The 20,891-nt window shown below is 38.7% G+C and overlaps 2 protein-coding genes across 8 annotated transcripts in view; one reads left to right on the top strand and one right to left on the bottom strand.

Annotated features, from left to right (window-relative positions):
• Nucleotides 1–756, bottom strand: part of parp9 (poly(ADP-ribose) polymerase family member 9) — a 15,583-nt gene extending 14,827 nt beyond the window's left edge. For 2 of the 4 annotated variants that reach the window (XM_034693424.1, XM_034693428.1), the window contains exon 1: nucleotides 91–526. The gene's annotated coding sequence lies outside the window, so the exon portion shown is untranslated. Of the gene's footprint in view, nucleotides 1–86; nucleotides 527–632 lie in introns of those variants that run through there. The other 2 variants (XM_034693426.1, XM_034693425.1) reach the window with 2 other exon arrangements.
• Nucleotides 180–20,891, top strand: LOC117819904 (protein mono-ADP-ribosyltransferase PARP14-like). 4 transcript variants are annotated; one of them, XM_034693420.1, is made up of 18 exons: nucleotides 180–560; nucleotides 635–735; nucleotides 1,287–1,317; nucleotides 2,819–2,920; nucleotides 7,826–8,104; nucleotides 9,520–9,744; nucleotides 9,852–12,094; nucleotides 12,249–12,479; nucleotides 12,709–12,930; nucleotides 13,216–13,411; nucleotides 13,590–13,736; nucleotides 13,940–14,002; nucleotides 14,188–14,364; nucleotides 16,008–16,241; nucleotides 16,351–16,953; nucleotides 17,287–17,423; nucleotides 17,648–17,822; nucleotides 19,089–20,891. In XM_034693420.1, the coding sequence occupies exons 1-18, from the start codon at nucleotides 386–388 to the stop codon at nucleotides 19,370–19,372; spliced, it is 5,625 nt and encodes a 1,874-aa protein (XP_034549311.1). In that variant the 5' UTR covers nucleotides 180–385; the 3' UTR covers nucleotides 19,373–20,891. The 4 variants fall into 4 exon arrangements, with proteins under 4 accessions (XP_034549311.1, XP_034549310.1, XP_034549313.1 ...); XM_034693419.1 differs by having other exon boundaries at nucleotides 7,823–8,104; XM_034693422.1 differs by lacking the exon at nucleotides 2,819–2,920 and having other exon boundaries at nucleotides 181–560.

Genomic DNA, 20,891 nt, shown 5'->3' with positions numbered 1-20,891 from the left:
ATAGTGTGGATTCAGATGCGCATATTTAATGCAGCACAGTTTGAACGCGGAAACAAATATAATGGCTATTGAAGTATCCTACTTACCCACCTCACTGGAAAGTACCGAGGAGAGAAAGAAAGTAGAAAGCAGCCAGATAAGGAGCACAGTCAGCACACCTCTGGAAACCGTCCCTCGGGATGTTAGCCAAGTTTTAAACTAGTTTTATTACTTTATCGAAGCATTAAACGAAGCTGTACCCTGCCCTCAACAACTCAGTCCTCTGTGCAAACCCTCCCTAAACCCTGCTGCCTTCAACAACAACAACGCTGACGAGGAAACGTCTCATTTCCTAAGAATCAAAAGCGAAAGTAAAGCAGACAGCAGACGAGCCAGGCCGGCCAACATGGCTGACGCGTATTCATATGCTCTGCTCGTCGAACTCGGAGAAAACAAAGTACCAAGACTTAAAACCAAGTTAGTGAAGTACTTCCAGAGTAAGAAGTCTAACGGGGGAGACTGTGAGGTGGACTATGAACATGGCAGCAAGACTGCGATGCTGCGCTTCCGCCAAGAGGAGGGTAAGTTGAGCTCACTCGACCGTCTGATTTTACTTTTTAAAGATGACTTCTTAAATAATCAGATTTACTTACAGACCAGCAAAATGTCCTGGCGAAGGAGGGTCACCAGATACGTCTGGACAAGGGCGTGTTGAATATGACAGTTCACCTACTTCCAGATACAATAACAGAGCAGGTGAGTGGGAATACAAAGTACCAGAAGTTACCCAGAAATCAGTCTCTCAGTGAAACATGTCCACAAATATCATTCTTTCTGACACAGTATGTGTATATGTGTTTTTAAATCTTTCAGTATGAGTACAGTGCAGTGGTTCATTTCAAAAAAGGCCAAGAGGCAAACCTGCTGTGTTCTTACCAAGGGCAGGAAGTGATATTAAGATTACTGTTAAAACTGGCTGCCATCTTCTGGTGATCATTATAACCTGTTCTCAGACTTTGATACTTTTATTAGTGTAACAAACTGTGAAGCTGGATCATCATGAATATTCATAAACCTGTCAGTAGGCCTCTAAAGAGGTCTGTAAACCAGATTTCTGAAAACTCTTAAAAAGATTTGTTAGTACCAAGAGAAGAATGTACTCTTCACAGAAACATGCTATTTACTGGTAGGGAAAACACATTTAACATGTAGGGCATTGTACCATGTGACACTTGTTACATAAGATATCATAGCTGTTATATAAAGGTGACTAAAGAGTTATATCATTATTTCTTAACTCTCTGCAGGAAGCTCCTTCTGATGAAGTCGCCAAGAAACGTAAGTAACAATCAAACAAATATCTGTTCTGCTCTTTGTCGGTAAATGTTAAGAGAAGTTGAAAAATCACTTTACGGGTGATAAGTTATTGCAAGTAGGATCGTATCCAAACACACACACACACACACACACACACACACACACACATCAAACAAACAAAGGCACTGACTAATGCAGGGGAGGTATCAAGTCTGCTCTCACATACAGGAATGAAAATCATTTAATTACCCCTTCCCGTAATCACATCTACAATGACTACTAATACCATAATATTTGAGTATATATATATATATATATATATATATATATATATATATATATATATATATATATATATATACACATATCTATATATATATTCATATTTTTATGTATGGATATATATTTATAAGTATTATATATATATACATATATATATATATATATATATATATATATATATATATATATATATATATATATATGTATAGTTATATATATATATATATATATATTTATATGTATATCCATCCATCCATCCATCCATCCATCCATAGTTATATAAATACAAATAATACAAAAATTAATAAACATAAAATATTTAACCTTAAAAAAGATACCTAGGAATATTATATATACAGGTGCAAATTGCCAAGGGGATGCCCCCCCAACTGTTCCCTAGTGCCCCCTCAGTGGAAACCGCGTGAAAAGGTGCCATCTGGACTACCGTCTAAAGTATGAAATGTAACAACGAATGCCCCCTCAATGCTCCTCTTATGTTTTAAATGTAAAATAGGGCCCTCTGGATGCCCCTCTATTGAACTTAATGTGGAACATACCCTCTGGAGGCCCTTACAGTCAATAAATTGTTGAAAAGTGCCCACAGTGTTATTTAATCCACAAAGGGGCCTTTGGATGCCCCCTCTGAGAATTCAAAGTCAAAAGTGCCCTCTCACTGGCCCTCATTTATCAATGTTGTGTGGAAACGGGTGTCTTACGACAGGACACACGTGTGATTTATGAAACTTTCCTATCTGACCAATCCCAGCGTACGAATGGTTGGGTCTTGATAAATGTGGCGGCTGAAAACAATCGTCATTTAAATATCACGCCCCTAATTATTCACAGTTCAGCCGGGATCGCCCACAGAATTTCAACATAGAGGGACGCTCTACAGCAAATTAAAAACAGGAAACATGTCTGATCTGGATATCGACACCACAGCATCAGAGGTAGAAACATACAGCTGTTTTGTTTAGCAGCCTGAAAAAAGGCATTAAAGGGAGTCAGAAAAAATACGCCTGGATGAAAATCACTTCTGCTTCCTTTTACATACTTCAATTTCCACCACAATTGGTAACAAAATTATTCATTGTGATGTAGGGATTTAAATATTAGATGCTCCAAATTTTCTTGGGGAGGACCCCCAAACCCCCCTCTTGTTATCTCTGCCTCAATACATGTAAACTCACCCTCAACTTTGAGTACCATGGTGTTTGAAAGGAGATGCCCTTTTTTTTAGGTTTTCGCCCCTGCCCCTCAAACAGCCTGAGCACGCCACTGTTCCAGTCCTTTAAGATGGCAGCTACAACACCATGCTTTGGGTCATCTCATCCAAGAAAGGGTCCGTATTGATTAAGCGTTCATTAAAGGGATGGTGGCTAAAACCACGAGAAAAGTTAAATGACAAAATCAGTAAATGTGGAAAGTGTCAGTTGCATTTACAATAAATGGAAATTGTAAAAAAAAAAATTGAAAAAAAGGAAGGCAGAAGACTTTATTAAATCAATTAATTTTGGAGGTATCCCCCCTCTGTTTTATTTTTCACAAATTGGACCCTGTAAATATATGTGTGTGTGTATATACTGTACACACACATATATACACATATAAGTCAAGCCGTTCAGGAAATAAATATATATTGAATGAAAGTCTGAATATGTTGAATGAAAGTCTGAATATATAAAATGAAAGTGTGAATATGTAAAATGAAAGTCTGAATATGTTGAATGAAAGTCTGAATATATAAAATGAAAGTCTGAATATGTCGAATGAAAGTCTGAATATATAAAATGAAAGTCTGAATATGTTGAATGAAAGTCTGAATATATAAAATGAAAGTCTGAATATGTTGAATGAAAGTCTGAATCGGAAAGAGGTATATTTAGTGTTTTTACCACCTTTGGTTAACAAGTTATTTATCAGAGAAGGTAGAATCTGTGAATATCTTTCTAACTTTACCCAACTTTACCTTGTAATCATACAGATATCCCCGCATTTTTGCATTTTGGATGAACATAGATTGGATTCTTTGTGTTTATCAGTGAATATAAAAATCCATAATAGGAAAATAACACAAAATCCAATTTTATTGCTATATTTTAATGTAAAACAGCTTTAGTTTGTTTTTTTAAAAAATCTGCTACATATATTGAAAAAAGAAAAATGCCTGTTCTTTAGTTTTCCGATTAGCATCTCAAAATTGGAAATAGAATGAACAGAAGGTACATGGACCCTCTTAGTAATGCAACCTTGAGGGAGGCACGAAATGTTTTCGCTGCAATTTTAAGTAAAGAAGGGGTTATCAACATCAACCCCTTGGGTAATGCATTTTTAGTCAATGCGTATAGGAAGAAGAAACCCACCCCTCCTCTCTATCAAGTTTGTTTCATCCAAAAGTGATGATCGGACCGTCTGCACAGACAGACGAGAGGAACACGGAGCAGTGGGCTGCAGAATCATTCAGCAGGGCAGTAAGCCAGTGAACATGTGAAAATATTAAATATCCCAGGTTATACACACTTCTACAGAAGCTAAAGATAGTGCCCCTTTCTTCTTTAGGTGGTACAGTCCTCTGGCTTGCTATCTAACTTACCACAGGGAACAGAGTTAGAGGAAAATGTGTCCCCTCAGAAGAACAAAAATAAATACAGATGGTTATTTTCAGAGAGAAAACAGATAACAGATGTTTTGTGGAGAAATGGAAGCAGATAATTTACAATTAAAATAGAAGATCTTTGAATTAGCTTTAAAACCAACTGTTGCAAAAAAGTTTTCAAGTTATAACAATACAACAATATATTGGTATATTTCATGTAAAGATATAAAAGACGGGGTCTCTGATGACAATGACACAATACGACTATAAGTGGTGTGATCTTTCACTCCATATATTCAGACTTTCATTCCATATATTCAGACTTTCATTCCATATATTCAGACTTTCATTCAATATATTCAGACTTACTTCATTCCATATATTCAGACTTTCATTCAATATATTCAGACTTACTTCATTCCATATATTCAGACTTTCATTCAATATATTCAGACTTACTTCATTCCATATATTCAGACTTTCATTCCATATATTCAGACTTACTTCATTCCATATATTCAGACTTTCTTCATTCCATATATTCAGACTTACTTCATTCCATATATTCAGACTTTCATTCCATATATTCAGACTTTCATTCTATATATTCAGACTTTCATTCCACATATTCAGACTTTCTTCATTCCATATATTCAGACTTTCATTCGATATATTCAGACTTTCATTCGATATATTCAGACTTACTTCATTCCACATATTCAGACTTTCTTCATTCCATATATTCAGACTTTCATTCTATATATTCAGACTTACTTCATTCCATATATTCAGACTTACTTCATTCCATATATTCAGACTTTCATTCGATATATTCAGACTTTCATTCCATATATTCAGACTTTCATTCCATATATTCAGACTTTCCTTCCATATATTCAGACTTACTTCATTCCATATATTCAGACTTTCATTCCATATATTCAGACTTCATTCTATATATTCAGACTTTCTTCATTCCATATATTCAGACTTCATTCTATATATTCAGACTTTCATTCCATATATTCAGACTTTCATTCCATATATTCAGACTTCATTCCATATATTCAGACTTTCATTCCATATATTCAGACTTCATTCTATATATTCAGACTTTCTTCATTCCATATATTCAGACTTCATTCTATATATTCAGACTTTCATTCCATATATTCAGACTTTCATTCCATATATTCAGACTTTCTTCATTCCATATATTCAGACTTCATTCTATATATTCAGACTTTCATTCCATATATTCAGACTTTCATTCCATGTATTCAGACTTCATTCCATATATTCAGACTTTCATTCCATATATTCAGACTTCATTCTATATATTCAGACTTTCTTCATTCCATATATTCAGACTTCATTCTATATATTCAGACTTTCATTCCATATATTCAGACTTCATTCTATATATTCAGACTTTCTTCATTCCATATATTCAGACTTCATTCCATATATTCAGACTTCATTCCATATATTCAGACTTTCATTCCATATATTCAGACTTCATTCCATATATTCAGACTTTCATTCCATATATTCAGACTTCATTCTATATATTCAGACTTCATTCTATATATTCAGACTTTCAGGCTGTTATATTATATATCATAATTTCCTGAACGGCTTAAAAAGTACTATAAAAGAGTTTCAGTATGCAAATAATAATTATTCTTTTAAAATACTATAATCTATTGACAGCCTTAAATTTACAAAATAACAGTTAGCTTAATATATTCAATCACCATTTATAGGGGACTCACAGAGTTTGTTAAAAAAATTGTTACGCAATTTCATATCACTAATCTAACGTTTTTGTACATTGTCTGCAAGTGCTTTTAGTTTGTATGTCAGGTTTACCTTTTTGAATAACAACTATAAGTTTTCCACCAACTATTTGTACTTGATGCTCTCGTGATTTCTAATCCTACATTAAAAGGAAGCATTATAATAATAATAATAATTATAATGTATTGTATTTATCATGCATTTTACATTTGGAACAAATCTCAAAGTGCTACAGGGCATAAGCATTCATAGTCTAATATTTAAAAGCTCAGAGTAACACATCAGTCTGCTACACTTTCATTTAGGGTTTTGAACAAATGGCTCACATGATCAGGCTGCTGTTTCTCAGAAAGGCTTTACATAGACACAAAGTTAGTTTCACTTTCTGTTGTCTCTGCACACTTACTCACTTGCCCTCTTTTTCTCTCCCTTTCCTTCTATGTCTGCTTCTTTTTTCTGACTTACAGTCTGTCTGGGTAGCCTGTTGGAAATATCTTGTTAACATCAAAAACATGAAAGTGTGTTTTCAGTCACAGCCCTAACTTCCTGCACTCTGTGTTGGAAACACTCCTGAGTAGGGTATGAGGAAATGTAACAGCATTGTGCTCTGAGAAATTATGATAGCTTATCAGTCTGGTGTAGGACAGAGTATTAAAGTTTGTATGATGACATGGGCGCAGATATGCTGTATATTCAGTTCTGCTTGTGTTGTATGAAGAGGGAGTGTAAAAGGAATCTGACCTAGCCTGAGCAATACAAGGGATTTTCTTCAAGGGAAACCACATGAAGAGGTGTAGTCAGACGACAACACTTTGAAACTCACTTAAAATAAACAGGTTTTATTCATGGTTTCCCTTTGTTTAGTGTGAGGTCTTGTTTACACATGATATTAACATGTGTCCTGGTTGAACAATCACAAGTGGACAGCTTAAAGTATGTCAGGTCACAGCTGGCAGAATATTGTGTCCTGTGTGGCCAGTTTCAATCAAATCCTACAAATGAACACATCATATTTAGGATTTAAAAAACAACGGTCAGTTGATACAGTGAAGAAAACAAGTCAGTTTGTATGGATGATTAACCTAAAAAAAAAGTAGTCTTATGGTTTTTCATATTTTACGAATAAATAAAATATTAAGTTAAAATGTTGGATGTTAGTTTTCATGGGAAAAGTTAAGTGAAGTAATCCCAGGATGAGACCGCAGGCTGCTTTGAGCGGCTTGTTCAAAAAGTCACTCAAATTATAGCACAACTGTGACATGCTGAAATCATGATTCCACCTATTGGTGAATATCTCTAAAAGAGCATAATAAACCTAAAACATACCAGACAGAAACATCCTGCTCTGTTCTTTGTGGCTGGGGATTTTTTTTGTCTCTTTCCAAACTTTCCAGTCCAAAACATAAGGCAGTAATCTCTAATTTGCTTCTTTTTAATAGAAAAACATGATTTTGTAGCATTGCAACAGTGGATGAGGCTTCTACAGTATGGTGGTAGACTTTAAAAAGACTGTAACTGAAAGGAAGAGTTTCGGACAAAGACTGAATTGAGTGTTTTCAAAGGCACCTGAGATAAGTTAAGAATAGTTAGAGCTGTTAATCATGTGACGCCACTACAAAGTTATCAGAAGGTCAATATCAAGTCGACAATTAGCATAATAGAACAGGTTTAAAGATGCATTTCAAATGTGTCCTGGAAATATCTTGTGTGTATTCACACTTTTACTTTGAGCTGTAATTGGATAAAAAAAGACAACATGTTAATACCAAATGTAAAGAATGCCCATATGGTCTCAATTTGTTTTTTCAATGCCTCTTCATTCTCTTGACTTTCATGTCTCACTAACAGCAGATGTTGCTGAAAAGAAACAACCTGACACTGAAGAAGCCAAACCTGCACCCGAACTTCAGGCTGAGGTCAAAGGCAAAGATGATGAGACCCAAGATGAAGAGCTCTGCTCCGGGCTGGCTATTATAGAAAATATACCAAATGAAATGAACCAGGAGTATTTGGAGATGCTGGTTGAAAACGTTTTCAGAGATTATGACTTTCCATCCAACTCAGAAAGCTTCGTCATACAAGTCATTCCTAGCATCTCCTCTGCCGTGGTGACTTTCCAGAGAGGAAAAGGTATGGATTTAGTATATGCATGCACTGTGTGTGTGTGTGTGTGTGTGTGTGTGTGTGTGTGTGTGTGTGTGTGTGTGTGTGTGTGTGTGTGGAATATAATCATCCTGTTTCACAATTCAACATAATAAAATATCATTTTTGTGTTTGAATAGCAAGAAACATAAAATGTAGTGATTTTCATTTTGAAAATCAAAGTTTGTTTTATTTGAATTAAGTTTTAAACATTGACTGTATGAATAATGGACGTAGTCTCCGTGACGTCTCCCATCTGTTCCTAAGCGCTGTTTTGAAGCCAATCATCAGCGGCAGCCATATTGGAAATGCTGAACTCAGCCAAACTTAGGCTGTTTCCGAAATCGCCTACTATACTAGCAGTACGTACTGATATGTCCAAAATTCAGTATGCAGTATGTAGTATGTGAACAAGAGCAAAAATCTGCAGTATGCCAAAACTCCCCGGATGTCTACTGATTCGGGAAAATATCTCAGTGTGCATCGGACCAGTCTTCCTCGCGTACTGTTTCCCATAATGCACAGCACTCGTTCTGCTTTTTCTTTTTCCTCATTTTTTGACGGGAGGAAATCCGTTTTTGGGTGCTGTGAAAGTTATCAAATTACATATAAACCACTTCCTAACTTTTTAAATCATAAATGGATGCTAAATAAGCTTTTTATTTATCGGCTTCGCCGTTGTTTACTTCCGCTTTCCGAAACCGGAAATCCAGCGAAGTCTGGCTCAGCATGCTGCATGACAGATCGAACAGAACAGTCATACTACAGACTAAATTCAAATGCAGTATGTAGTAGGCAATACCTACTGCCTACTACATTAGTAAGTAGTATGTAGCAGGCCGTTTCGGAAACAGCCTTAGTGTGAGGTAAAGAGGCGGGGTTTGAGCCTCCTAGCTAACAGCTATGTGTTCCTGCCTGTCAATTAAGTCAGTCATGTCCTTATTTGAGGAAAAACTCCTAATCTTAATATCTTCTGAACCGTCGCGTTAGAGAAATGTCACCCCCCGTACAGTGTGTGCTGATAGAGAAATTAGCTAAGTAGAGCCAAGCCATTTTTTGAACCAGGCTGTAAACATGTTTATTTCTGCTGTAAAGATCGTCTTCTTTGAATTTGTGTGTATGTGGTTTCTGGTGTTTCTGCAGCCAGCCTCAAGCTCGATGAATAGCAGTTTATAACACTTCCGCATGGGCTTCATATTTTGAGACCAGAGGTTGCTGCTTGGTTTTTATATGAGTCATTGGCCATTGATGGTAGCCGTTTCATCAAGTCCTTGCTAACCCTTCCTGCTAAAAGTCTCTTGAAGGATGGTGTCTGTTTCTTGGAAACAAAATGAGTTTTTGTTATTTATGTAATTAGCTTTAAAATGTAACTCCCTAACTTACTATTTGTTTCTATCTCACAGAAAACAGTTACTTTGTGACAAGTTGCCCTCATAACAAAAACTTCATAAAGAAGGGACTTACAGCTCGGCCTCTTGAAGTCACAAAGCAGGCCTTAGTGGACGACGTGAAAACTGTCAGTGAAGAGATCCTCAATATGTACTTTGAGAATGAAGGAGGGGATGTTGAAAATGTGGAGTTTAAAGAAGAGGAACAGTCTGCCATCATTACGTTCAAAGACCCAAAAGGTAGAGCATTGATATTACATAATGGTAATCACCATATACTACCACCATTGAATTAAATCTACATTATATGTCTATTAAATATTTGTTGTTAACTTCTTTGCCCATAGCTGCTCAGAAAATCTTGAAGAAGAAGACGCATCATATCAGTCGGAAAGAGATCAAAGTTTATCCTTTTTACAAGTCACTGGGAATAGCCCTCTATGGCACAGACACACCTTCAATCAAACTCCCTGCTGCTATCTCTGAACCCATTGACGAGGCTCTCTGGAGATACCTGAGTGACAATCAGTCAGAAGTAGAGACTATTCGAAATCAGCTGAAGGACCACTTCTGCGAGCTCAGTCTCAACCAATCCACTATAAGCCTGAGCCCTGTCCCTTCTCTACTGCAAGAAAAGGATGCCAAAGACGCCATCAAAGAGTGGAGTGACACTGTAAAGTCAGCCATTGTACAAGCTCTGTTACGATTCAGATCCCTGAGGCTTCAGCCTGAGCCAACGAAATGGGTAGAGTCTGTGACGAAGATCAAACAGACGCTACTGAACGAGGATGTAGCTGTCGTTCCTGATGAAGCCTGTGGTGTCTTAACAGTGGTTGGCCTCGTGGCTGACATCAACAGACTAGAGCAAACTCTGAATGAAGTCATCAACACGATCATCAAAAGGGCGCAGAGAGAGACATTAAGTGTAACCCAAAAGATCAAAATGGCCCCGTCCATATTCCACATCCTGTTTCAAGATGGTCTTCAGGACAAACTGCTTGGTGTGTACCCAGAACTGAAAATGTCATTCAAGAAAGAGACCGCAGAGTTAATTGTAACTGGCTTCAATGATGAGATTTTGACTGCAAGTAGAGTTATATGTGAAGCAACAGTTGCATTAAAACGACAACATTTAGACATAGATAAATTTGTCCTTGACTTTTTGAAGCATGAAGAACCTGAGAAACTTACAGATGCTCTCCTCACATCCAACGGGATGAATGCAGCATTTGAGATCGCCGCAACAAGGGTTCAGTTGTTAGCTGTTTCTGACAGAGATCTAACTGAGGCTGAGGATCATCTGAGAAAGCTGCTAGTGTCTAAATACATCGATGTTGAGGACAGGAATGTCCTGACGAAGCAAGAGTGGAAGGACCTGGTCAGTAAATCGGAGAATACAAGGAACAAGCCGCTGAGAACAATTCAAATCTGTGCTGATGGTCAAAAAGTTGTGGTGTCTGGCTACAATGACAGAGTCGAACAAGTTAGCAGTGAACTTGAAAACTTCCTAACGCAGAATGCAGAAGTTGAGGAAACTGTTAGTGTCAAGCCCAATGAAAAAGTTGAGTACATTCAAAAAGTTGGGACATCTTGGCTGGGCAAAGTGGGCGACAGAGTGGTGCTCAGCTACAAAAAGGAGGCCATCTGTGTGAGGGGTTGCAGAGTCCATGTCACAGAATGCAAGACCTTGCTTAAAAAATATGTGTCTTCCTTGGTCTTTGAACATTTCAAAGTCTCCAAGCCTGGAATGAAAACCTTCTTTCAGGAAAAAGAAGCTATGTATCTGCCCTCCATCTGGAATGAAACCGGCTGCCTTGCCCAACTAGCTGATGAGACCAGTGATGGACAGGATGACCTCAGACAATATCCAAAGCCTGTGTGTCAGCTTCAGACACCTGATGGAGTGCAGATAACTGTTTGCAAGGCAGATTTATGCAGCTACCCAGTGGATGCAGTAGTTAATGCTTCTAACCAGAATTTGACACTCAATGGAGGTCTTGCGGGAGCACTTCTCGTGGCTGCTGGCCCTCAGTTGCAGCATGAATGTGACAAAGTGATCAAATTAAAAGGACAACTCAAACCAGGGGATAGCGTCATAACAGGAGCAGGTGGGCAGCTGTCCTGCAAAAAAATAATCCATGCAGTGGGACCCGTGTATGACTCAGCCAACCCCCCAAAGGTCCTGGCACAGTTGAAAAAAACTGTCAAAGCAAGCTTAGAGCTTGCAGAAAAGAACGGCTGCATCTCTGTGGCTCTGCCTGCCATCAGCAAAAACCAAGGCTTTCCTCTCAACACATGTGCGGACACTATCATCAAAGCAGTGAAAGAATACTGTGATGAAAAATGTGACAACAACACCCTGAAGAAAATCCATTTGGTCAACAGTGATGACAGTGCGGTTGGAGCTATGGAGTTAGCTGTCAAAAAGGAGTTTGGAAGCAGTGGTGTCATTCAGTCTCCAAAAACTCCCATTATCAAACCACCTGTGCCACTGAAACCTTCTGGAGCGGACCCATATTGCTTTGGCAAAGTGCAGACCAAAGAGGGATTGCACATCACACTTATGAAAGGAAATATTGAGAATGCCACGGTAATTACATTTCACTCACTACAGAGAATGTGTTTATTGGAAAAACAATCCTACAGATTGTTCAGATTCATAACTGTCCTATAGGGCTTGATTGATTTTATTCTCACTGAGCACTGATACGACCACGTTACTGACAACATTTATTCATTTTCAGACGGAGGTGGTTGTGAATACTGTGTCCACAGACCTTGATCTAAGAAGGGGTGCAGTTTCAAATGCAATCTTCAGAATGGCTGGGCAAAATCTTCAGCAGCTGGTACAGGCAAAAAATAAGACTGCAGATGTCGGTGAGGTCATTGTTACAGCAGGCTGCAACCTGAAGAGTAAACTCGTCTTTCATGCTGTTGCACCACATTGGGACAAAGGCAAAGGCACATGTGACAAGGTAAAGGCTTACAAAATGTTAACTTATTGCTCTTGACAGTCTACAGATTCCATCAGGACTTTATTGCAATTCTACCTTTATTGATCTCTCCCTCTGCATATCATCTTAAAAATAATCCTGCTTGCCAAACACACCACATTAGGAGTTACGGTATTGTCTGTTATTTCTAAGGTTAAAGTCAAATCGTTGTTGCAGGGGCTAGTGAATGGTGCTATGCTTTGTCTTGCAGACCTTGAAGGACATTTTCAGTGACTGCTTGGGCATAGCAGAGGACAGCGGTCTTACCTCCATATCCCTTCCTGCTATCGGCTCTGGGAACCTTGGCTTCCCAAAAGACCTCGTAGCGTCACTGTTGTTGAAAGAAATCATAGAGTTCAGCAGTAAGATAAAACCTAAGCACCTGAAGAAGGTCGTGATCATCCTTTACCCAGCAGACACAAACACTATCCAGGTAACTAAAGAAAAATGAACTTTATATTTTGTTCATGATCAGAATGTATATCTAAAATGTAACAGTATTAAAAACATAAATTCTATTTAGAGCCATGAATTGGAAAAAAATAAAATGAATTCCAGAATTTTAGTAGTTAATCACATGTCAATGTGTTAATGTCAAATCAAAATTCAAAACTACCACACTTCTAACGATGAAGAATCAATTAAATCTGTGTGTTTCAGCTTAACTGTGATGTTGAGAATGTTTTGGTATCTGATATCTCTGTGACTCTGTCTCCAGGCTTTTACCGGTGAATTCAAGAAGCAGTTCCCAGGTGCTTCAGGTGGTGCAGCCTCAGGTGGTGCAGCCTCAGCAGCCTCAGGTAGTGCAGCCTCAGGTGGTGCAGCCTCAGCAGCCTCAGGTAGTGCAGCCTCAGCAGCCTCAGGTGGTGCAGTCCCTGTTGCTGCAGTGCCAACAAGTTCCACACAAAGTTCAGGTGGATGCATTTTAATCATCAAGTGTAATGTCATGCTGTTCTTAAAGCAATGATATATAGCAACAGAATTGTTCAAATTTATATATTTTATTTGTCAAATTATTTTAAATGAACAAGAACAAAAAGCTTGAAGGAGTTTTTTGCACTGCTGTGAAGTCGTTCTGTCTACTGCCTCCAGGTCCCTTCTCCAAAGTTGTCTCAGGTTCAGGAATACATGAGACCAAAATGGGGAGTGTGGTTGTGCAGGTGGTAACAGGAGACATAACAAAGGAGACCAGTGATATTATTGTCAACTCCAGCAACGACCATTTCTCCCTGAAAACAGGTAAATCCCAGAACTGCGATGTTTCTGTGACAAAAGCGATCATAATATTAAGTTACATGAAGTGGATAGTACTATGTAACCCCACTTCAATCCTACTTACCATTATTATTAACTTAAAGTTTAGTCCTCTTGATGTAATCACAGCCCCAATTAATTATATTTAAAAATTTACATTTATTTTCTATTTTGTATCTTCTCTTCAGGAGTATCAAAGGCTATCCTGGAAGCAGCTGGGCAGGCTGTTGAAACAGAATGCAACACTCTTGGTAAGGAGGCATGAACACCCAGAGTTGATTCTAAGCTACATATAATAGTTTTATTGCTCGGCACTGATATCACTTCAGGGTCAATAATTAAGCTGAACTCAAGACTGTCATGTAATCTTAAAGCACACGCACACCCATGGCTTTCAATGTTGAGAGTCATCAAGGTCCACTCTCTCTACCCTCAGGTGCCCAGCCCAACACAGGCATGATAATGACTCAGCCTGGCAACATCAAGTGCAAGAAGATCCTCCATTTAGTCGGGAAGACTGACCCAGTTCAAATCAACGCGGTTGTGAAAAATGCACTTCTACTGAGTGCAAAAACCTTGTACACTTCTGTCTCAATTCCTGCAATTGGCACAGGTGAGATTCAATGACAGCAGATTTACTGAAATAACTGTAAATGTAGATTTCATCTTGGATCTTCAGAAAACTGAGATTGATTTTTTGTGCTACTCGAGCATGTGTAGATTCTCTCTGGTAACTCTGGCCTCCTCTCAGAGTGCTAGATGAATTGTTTATTCTAAAATGCCCTTAGTTGTGAATGTGAGTGTGACTACTGGTCTGAATCTGTGTGTCAGCCCAGTGAAAGGTTGGTGACCTGTCCAGGGTGTACTCTGCCTCAGCTCAATGACAGCTGTGCCCCCACAACCCCTATTGGAATAATCAGCGTAGATAACCGGTGGATAGATGATGTTATAATAATAATAATAATAACTTTTATTTATACAGTTGAGGCCAAAATGATTAGCCCCCCTTGTGAAATCAGATAAAACCCTTGATTTCTCCATGAAAATGACAGTGTTAACGGTGTTTAGAGTTTATATGTTTCCAAATTAACAAAGTCAGAATGTTTACTAAGTTTGATTAGGATATTATATTGATGCAATGAATTGAAACAAGAAAAGGTCAAAATGACACGTCTAAAATGATTAGCCCCCTGGCCCTAAGTAGTCAATAGTTTACCCTTTCTGAGCCACACCTGACAACAATCTCTTCAAGTAGTTCTCTACAAGGTTGGCACATGTCTCTGGAGGGATTTTGTCCCATTCTTCCAATGCAAATTGTTCCAGTTGGTCCAAAGTACATGGTTTCTGAGCATGGACATTCACTTTGAGCACCGCCACAGATTCTCCACAGTATTTAGATCTGGGCTCTGTACGGGCCACTCCAGGACTTTGGTTTGGTGTCCTTTAAGAACTGTTGGACCAATTTTGACGTATGCTTCCGGTCATTGTCTTGTTGGATGACCCAACGATAACCTAAGCCTAGACTAAGAACAGAGTTCTTCATATGAGCCCTCAAAATGTTAACATAACTTTTCTTTTTCATGATGCCATGCGCCCAAACAAGACTCCCTGTGCCTAAACCATTAAAAGAAGATAAGATGTTATAATTAAAAAATATAATAAATAAGTTCATAAATAAATAAAATAGAATAAAAGTGACTAAAATCTGAACTTGATAATAAATAAATAATTAAATGAATAAATCAAACTGTTATAAGAATGAAACTCATTTAAAAGCGAGTCTAAAAAGGTCGGTCTTAAGTTTGCTTTTAAAATGCACAGATGTGTCAGCAGTGAGATTTTGAATTCGATCCTGAGTATAACATGGAGCCAGTGAAGTGATGGCAGGATGGGTGTGATGTGTTCATGTTTATGCACTCTCACCATAATCCTGGCTGCGCAGTTCTGGGTGAACTGCAGCCTTTGAAGGCTTTTGCCAGAGATCCCGATGAGTAGTGTGTTACAGTAATCAAGCCTGGAGGAGACAAAGGCATGGACCAGTTTTTCTCCATCGGGGAGAGAGAGTGAGGGGCGGAGCTAAGAGATTTTTCTGAGGTGGTAGAAAGAGGTTTTACTGATATTATTGATGTCTGTAAAACCTCTTTTGATTATGTAAAAGCTGCCGTGACTTTACTGTTTACTTATATCCACTTAATGCTTCTTTGCTCTGTTGATTTGGATTATCCATGAGTGTAATGTATACTCTACTCATTTCAGGTCAAGGCAATGTAAATGCAAAGCAGGTTGCAGATGCCATGTTGGACGCAGTGATTGATGTGTTGAGACCTAACACTCCCACCACTTTGAAGACAATCAGAATAGTTATCTTTCAGCCGCACATGTTAACAGACTTCTTCAGCAGTATGCAAGAAAGAGAAGCAAAAGCAGCTGCACCTGAACCCCCTAAAGACAAAGGATGGTCCTGGGCAGAGATCGGCTCCAAATTCAAGAGTGAGTAAGAAGAGAAGGCCGTTTGGTGTTCATATCCCTCTGTCAAAATGTGAAATAGTTTCTGAGTGTTCATCTTTAATGAAAGTCTTTGATTTTTTTATGCTTTCAGCATTCTTTAGTGGTGAAAAGCCACAGAAAGGGGATTTTGTTATTGAGCCTCTGGCAGTGGTTCCCCTATGCTTCAACATCTGCAGTGAATCACAGGCTCGTGTAGACTCAGCCAAGAAGTGGATCAGCGACCTGATCTCCAAAGAGTACACCAACGACACCTTTTCAGACAGCGCCATCCTTAACTTCTCTGACGAAGACCATCAACAGCTTGTTCACATCCAGAAGACTGTTAGGGTGAGCATAAGGATTGAAAGCAAGAATGGCCAGGCCTCCATCATCATCGAGGGGCCCAGCAAGAACGTGCTCAAAGCCAGCAACATGATCAATAAGATGGTGAGGAACACCAGAGACGAGGAAGACATGAAGAACAAAGTGACAATGGCCGAATCAGTGGCAGAATGGCAGTACCAGCAGCCAGGGCTTCAGTTTCAGAGTTTTGATCCAAAGAACAACTTCAAGCTGGAGGAGGCGTTGACCAGGAAGCTACAAAGTGTAAAAGTGACTGTGCAGGGTCAAGAATACACCGTCAAAATGCCAAGTGGACCTGGAACTAATAGTCAAGGATGCACCGTAGAGATAAAGCGGATTGACAAACTAAAAGGTATCTCATGTTACATGAGTGCTCTGATAAGTGGTTTAATGTTAGCTTTTACAACCCTGCTTCTAAGTCCTGCATGAGACTCACAATAATACAGGACAGCAAGATTGGGCTTTTATTTTGAAGTAAGGTAAAATGAATTAAAACCAGTTTGAGTCAGTTAAACCAGAAAGAATATTTATTCATTTTTTAACTGCTGCATGATTTCTTATACCTTCTCATGTTGATACATGTTAAACGATAGTGACAGACAAATAATTCCACTAAATATTGTGTCATTATTGTAATACAGAGCTGATACCGGGAAGATATAAAAATTGTATATTATCTTCCTAGATGAAGACTTCCCTGATTTCTGGGACCCCATTCCAGCCAACCAAACATGCCTGGCTGTCACCATCCAGCCGGGGACCACGGAGCACACTAAAATCCTCAATATGTTCCAAGCATCATGCAAGCTTAATGTTATTCAGGTAGATATTTTATAATGATCTCCAATATCTTCCTAAGTGTCTGAGGCAGTTTCATGAACCTATTCTTAAACTGCAGAATTGTTTGTTCTTATGTTCTTAAATTGATGATTTAAAAAAGTTGAGAGCCACCTGTTTCCAATTCATGTAGAGAAATAAACTATTCGCTTTTTAATAGTCGGCATTAAAGATCTTCTGCTTGAATATGTCCCTCTCTGTCGTCTTAGATCCAGAGGATCCAAAACATTGTGCTGTGGAAGGGCCTGCAGATAAAGAAGCTTGACATGGAGCGGAGGAATGGCCATCAGAACAACGAGAAACAACTTTTCCACGGCACCAGCGAAGACACTGTGGGCCACATCAATGAGTTCGGCTTTAACCGGAGTTTCGCAGGAAAGAACGGTGAGATGTGAAAAACTAGGGAGGATGGTACAGTGGTCTACTGTAATCCTGAAAACAGTTACTAAGACAAATCCCATTCCTCTAAATGTGTATGTACAGTCCTTTGAAACATGGAGTATAAACAGTTGTGCTCATAAGTTTACACACCCTGGCAGAATGTATGATTTCTTTGCCATTTTTCAGAGAATATGAATGATGACACAAAAACTTTTCTTTCACTCATGGTTAGTGGTTGGGTGACGCAATTTGTTATCTAACAACTGTGTTGTCATTTGCATAGTAATGGCTTTCTTCAGGCGACTCGACCATGCAGCCCATTTTTCTTCAAGTGCTTCCTTATTGTGCATCTTGAAACAGCCACACCACCTTTTTTCAGAGTCTTGTATTTCAGCTGAAGTTATTTGTGGGTTTTCCTTTGCATCCCTTAAATTTTTCCTGGCAGTTGTTGCTGTAATTTCTGTTGGTGCACCTGAACGTGGTTTGGTTTCAACAGAATCCCTCATTTTCCACTTCTTAATTAGAGTTTGGACACTGCTGATTGGCATTCTCAAGTCCTTGGATATCTCTTTATATCCCTTTCCTGTTTTGTACAGTTCAATTTACCTTTTCCTGCAGATCCTTTGACAATTCCCTTTCTTTTAACCATGACTCAGAATCCAGAAACGTCAGTGCAGTACTGGATGAAAAATGCAAGGGTCTGTCAGGAGCCCAGAAACTCACTGACCTTTTATACACACACACACACACACTGATTACAAGCAAACAGATCACAGGTGAGGATGGTTACCTTTAATAGCCATTCAAACCTGTTTGTGTCAACTTGTGTGCATGTTATCAGGCCAAAATCACCAGGGTATGTAAACTTTTGATCAGGGTCATTTGGCTAGTTTCTGTTGTCATTATGATATTAAAACAGTAAACACAGTTGTTTGACAATACATGGCTTCACCCAACTGCTAACCATCAGTGAAAAAATCTTTCACATTCTCTGAAAAATGGCCCAAAAAAATCACAAATTCTGCCAGGGTATGTAAACTCATGAGCACAACTGTATTCTAAAGTTGGTCACATTGTACCTTTGTTTCCCATTTATCTGAACATTTGGCCTCAGAATATAAATATAAAACTACACTTTGAAAGAAGTTACAATTCTTGTTCATTTACTAGTAAGATAAAACCACATGACGGGTCATTAGTAAAAACTTAATTCTGAAAAAAAAGATGAAAAACTCTCCTGAATAACTTCCTGCTTTCCTTCTTTTTTAGCGGCCTGTTATGGGAATGGCACATACTTTGCAGTGAATGCCAGTTACTCTGCCAGCAACACTTACTCCAAGCCAAACCAGAACCAGGAGAAGTTAATGTACCTCTGCCGAGTGCTCACTGGCGATTTCGCCCTTGGCCAGCAAAACATGATCCAACCTCCGTCGAAGGGTTCTGCTTCTGTTCAGAAGTATGACAGTGTTGTGGACAACATGGGAAAGCCCAACATGTATGTCGTCTTCCATGACAGCCATGCCTATCCTGAATATCTAATTAAATTCAAGTAACATATCTGTGCTCTGAGATTACAAACACGAAAAGCCTTGTATTTGACACTGCCTCACAACATTATATCAATCTTTGCTTTTGATTTCACTGCTTCTACCTAAGATGTTTGTTTTTTAGCTTGAAACAAGTTTCCTTGTATATTAACAGTTATTTATAGATTACAAACAGCACATAATGATCAGAGGTGTCTAATGCGGGTGCAAACCATCCAGTGCCTTGGAAAGATTTTTGTGAACATACTAAAGAATAATCATGCCAGAGACCTTTTCAAACACTGTGGTGCACTGTACATGGTACTCAGAGTTTACAGGTCCTGGGAGGCTTCTGGAAAGGAACTACTCTTCTAGGAAGTCATGTGATGCATGTGCTTATTAGGCTAACAGTCACTCTGGTTTAGAAACGAAATTGAAAGTTAAATGCAGGTCCAGTGAAGAGGCCTGTACAAATACAAGTTGTGTGTCGAATCTGTTTCTGTATTTTTCATTCAGAGTATTACCCGATCTTAAAGTTCAGTTGAGTGAGTAGTTTTCACATGAAGATGTAAAGTCTGAACAGAAACCTGTTTATTATGTGGCAATATATTCAAACTAATAAACTGTGTCTGTAACACACTCGTTCAATCACACATTTATTCAAAAGACAACGTGGAAAGTAAGTAGTCGACACTAACACGGTCATATCACTAAAAAGATCTTCAAAATGTTCAGCTTGTCTCCTACTATAAGGTATACATCGTATGTTATGAGATTTCTCTTATCATGCAACGTTAAGATGGTGGACATTTACTAGAAACACACCCACTTCAAAGGGAGCTGATTTCTAAGGTGTAGGCCCAACCTCAATGTCCACCCTCACACACTCATTGACTGAGGCGCGTTCCCGCTAAGTCCCTGAGGGCTTAGTAAGGGCTGTCCCACTGTCAAATCTTCAAGTGTGTGAGGGATCTCTCACTGATTTTTTGAGCCCTTTATGCCCCCTTTCAGTTAGTGGGCATTATTGCAGACTTAGTGTAAGGGAATTACCCATAGTTCATAGCATCACCCTTCTATGCTCGCTGTCATTATCCTCCACGTGTAGTATAATTTATATATTTATAGCCTATTTATATTTTAAATTGTGTGGTTAAGCAGTCTGTGCGGTCAGAGCCTGGATCACATGAGAATCAGGCAGTCAGTCCTTTAAGTGCCTTGAATTTGAGAAAAGTAAAAAATGTGCAATTAAAATAACTAATATTCCTGAGGTGAGCTGGTGACGTCTTGCGGGTCACGTGAGAAGTTGCAAAGTGCTGAGCCCTTACAGCCTGCTGCCCTCAATCACTTTACAACTGACTTCAGTCAAGTCAAACAGGGCTCAGGGTTTAGGGTTTAGGGCTTAGGGAGGACATTGAGATTGGGCCGTACTCTCAGATTGTTGCAGTTGATGATGAATTCACTTCTATCAAAACTAAATGTGAAAATGAATGAAATGTGAACTTGACAGGATTGGTGGACAGGTGCATTAAAAACATTTACTCCTTCA

This window comes from Notolabrus celidotus, chromosome 10 (genome assembly GCF_009762535.1).
Source record: "Notolabrus celidotus isolate fNotCel1 chromosome 10, fNotCel1.pri, whole genome shotgun sequence".
Lineage (NCBI taxonomy): Eukaryota > Metazoa > Chordata > Actinopteri > Labriformes > Labridae > Notolabrus > Notolabrus celidotus.
Note: the sequence above shows the minus strand (reverse complement) of the source record. Positions and strands in the feature narration are given on the sequence as shown.

Excerpts from the sequence above, each read along its gene's own strand:
- LOC117819904 (XM_034693419.1), top strand. The coding sequence starts at position 386 with ATGGCTGACGCGTATTCATATGCTCTGCTCGTCGAACTCGGAGAAAAC. Across the intron at positions 16,242-16,350 it reads GATCGGCTCCAAATTCAAGA|CATTCTTTAGTGGTGAAAAG; the intron begins GTGAGTAAGAAG and ends TTATGCTTTCAG. Across the intron at positions 16,954-17,286 it reads GCGGATTGACAAACTAAAAG|ATGAAGACTTCCCTGATTTC; the intron begins GTATCTCATGTT and ends TTATCTTCCTAG.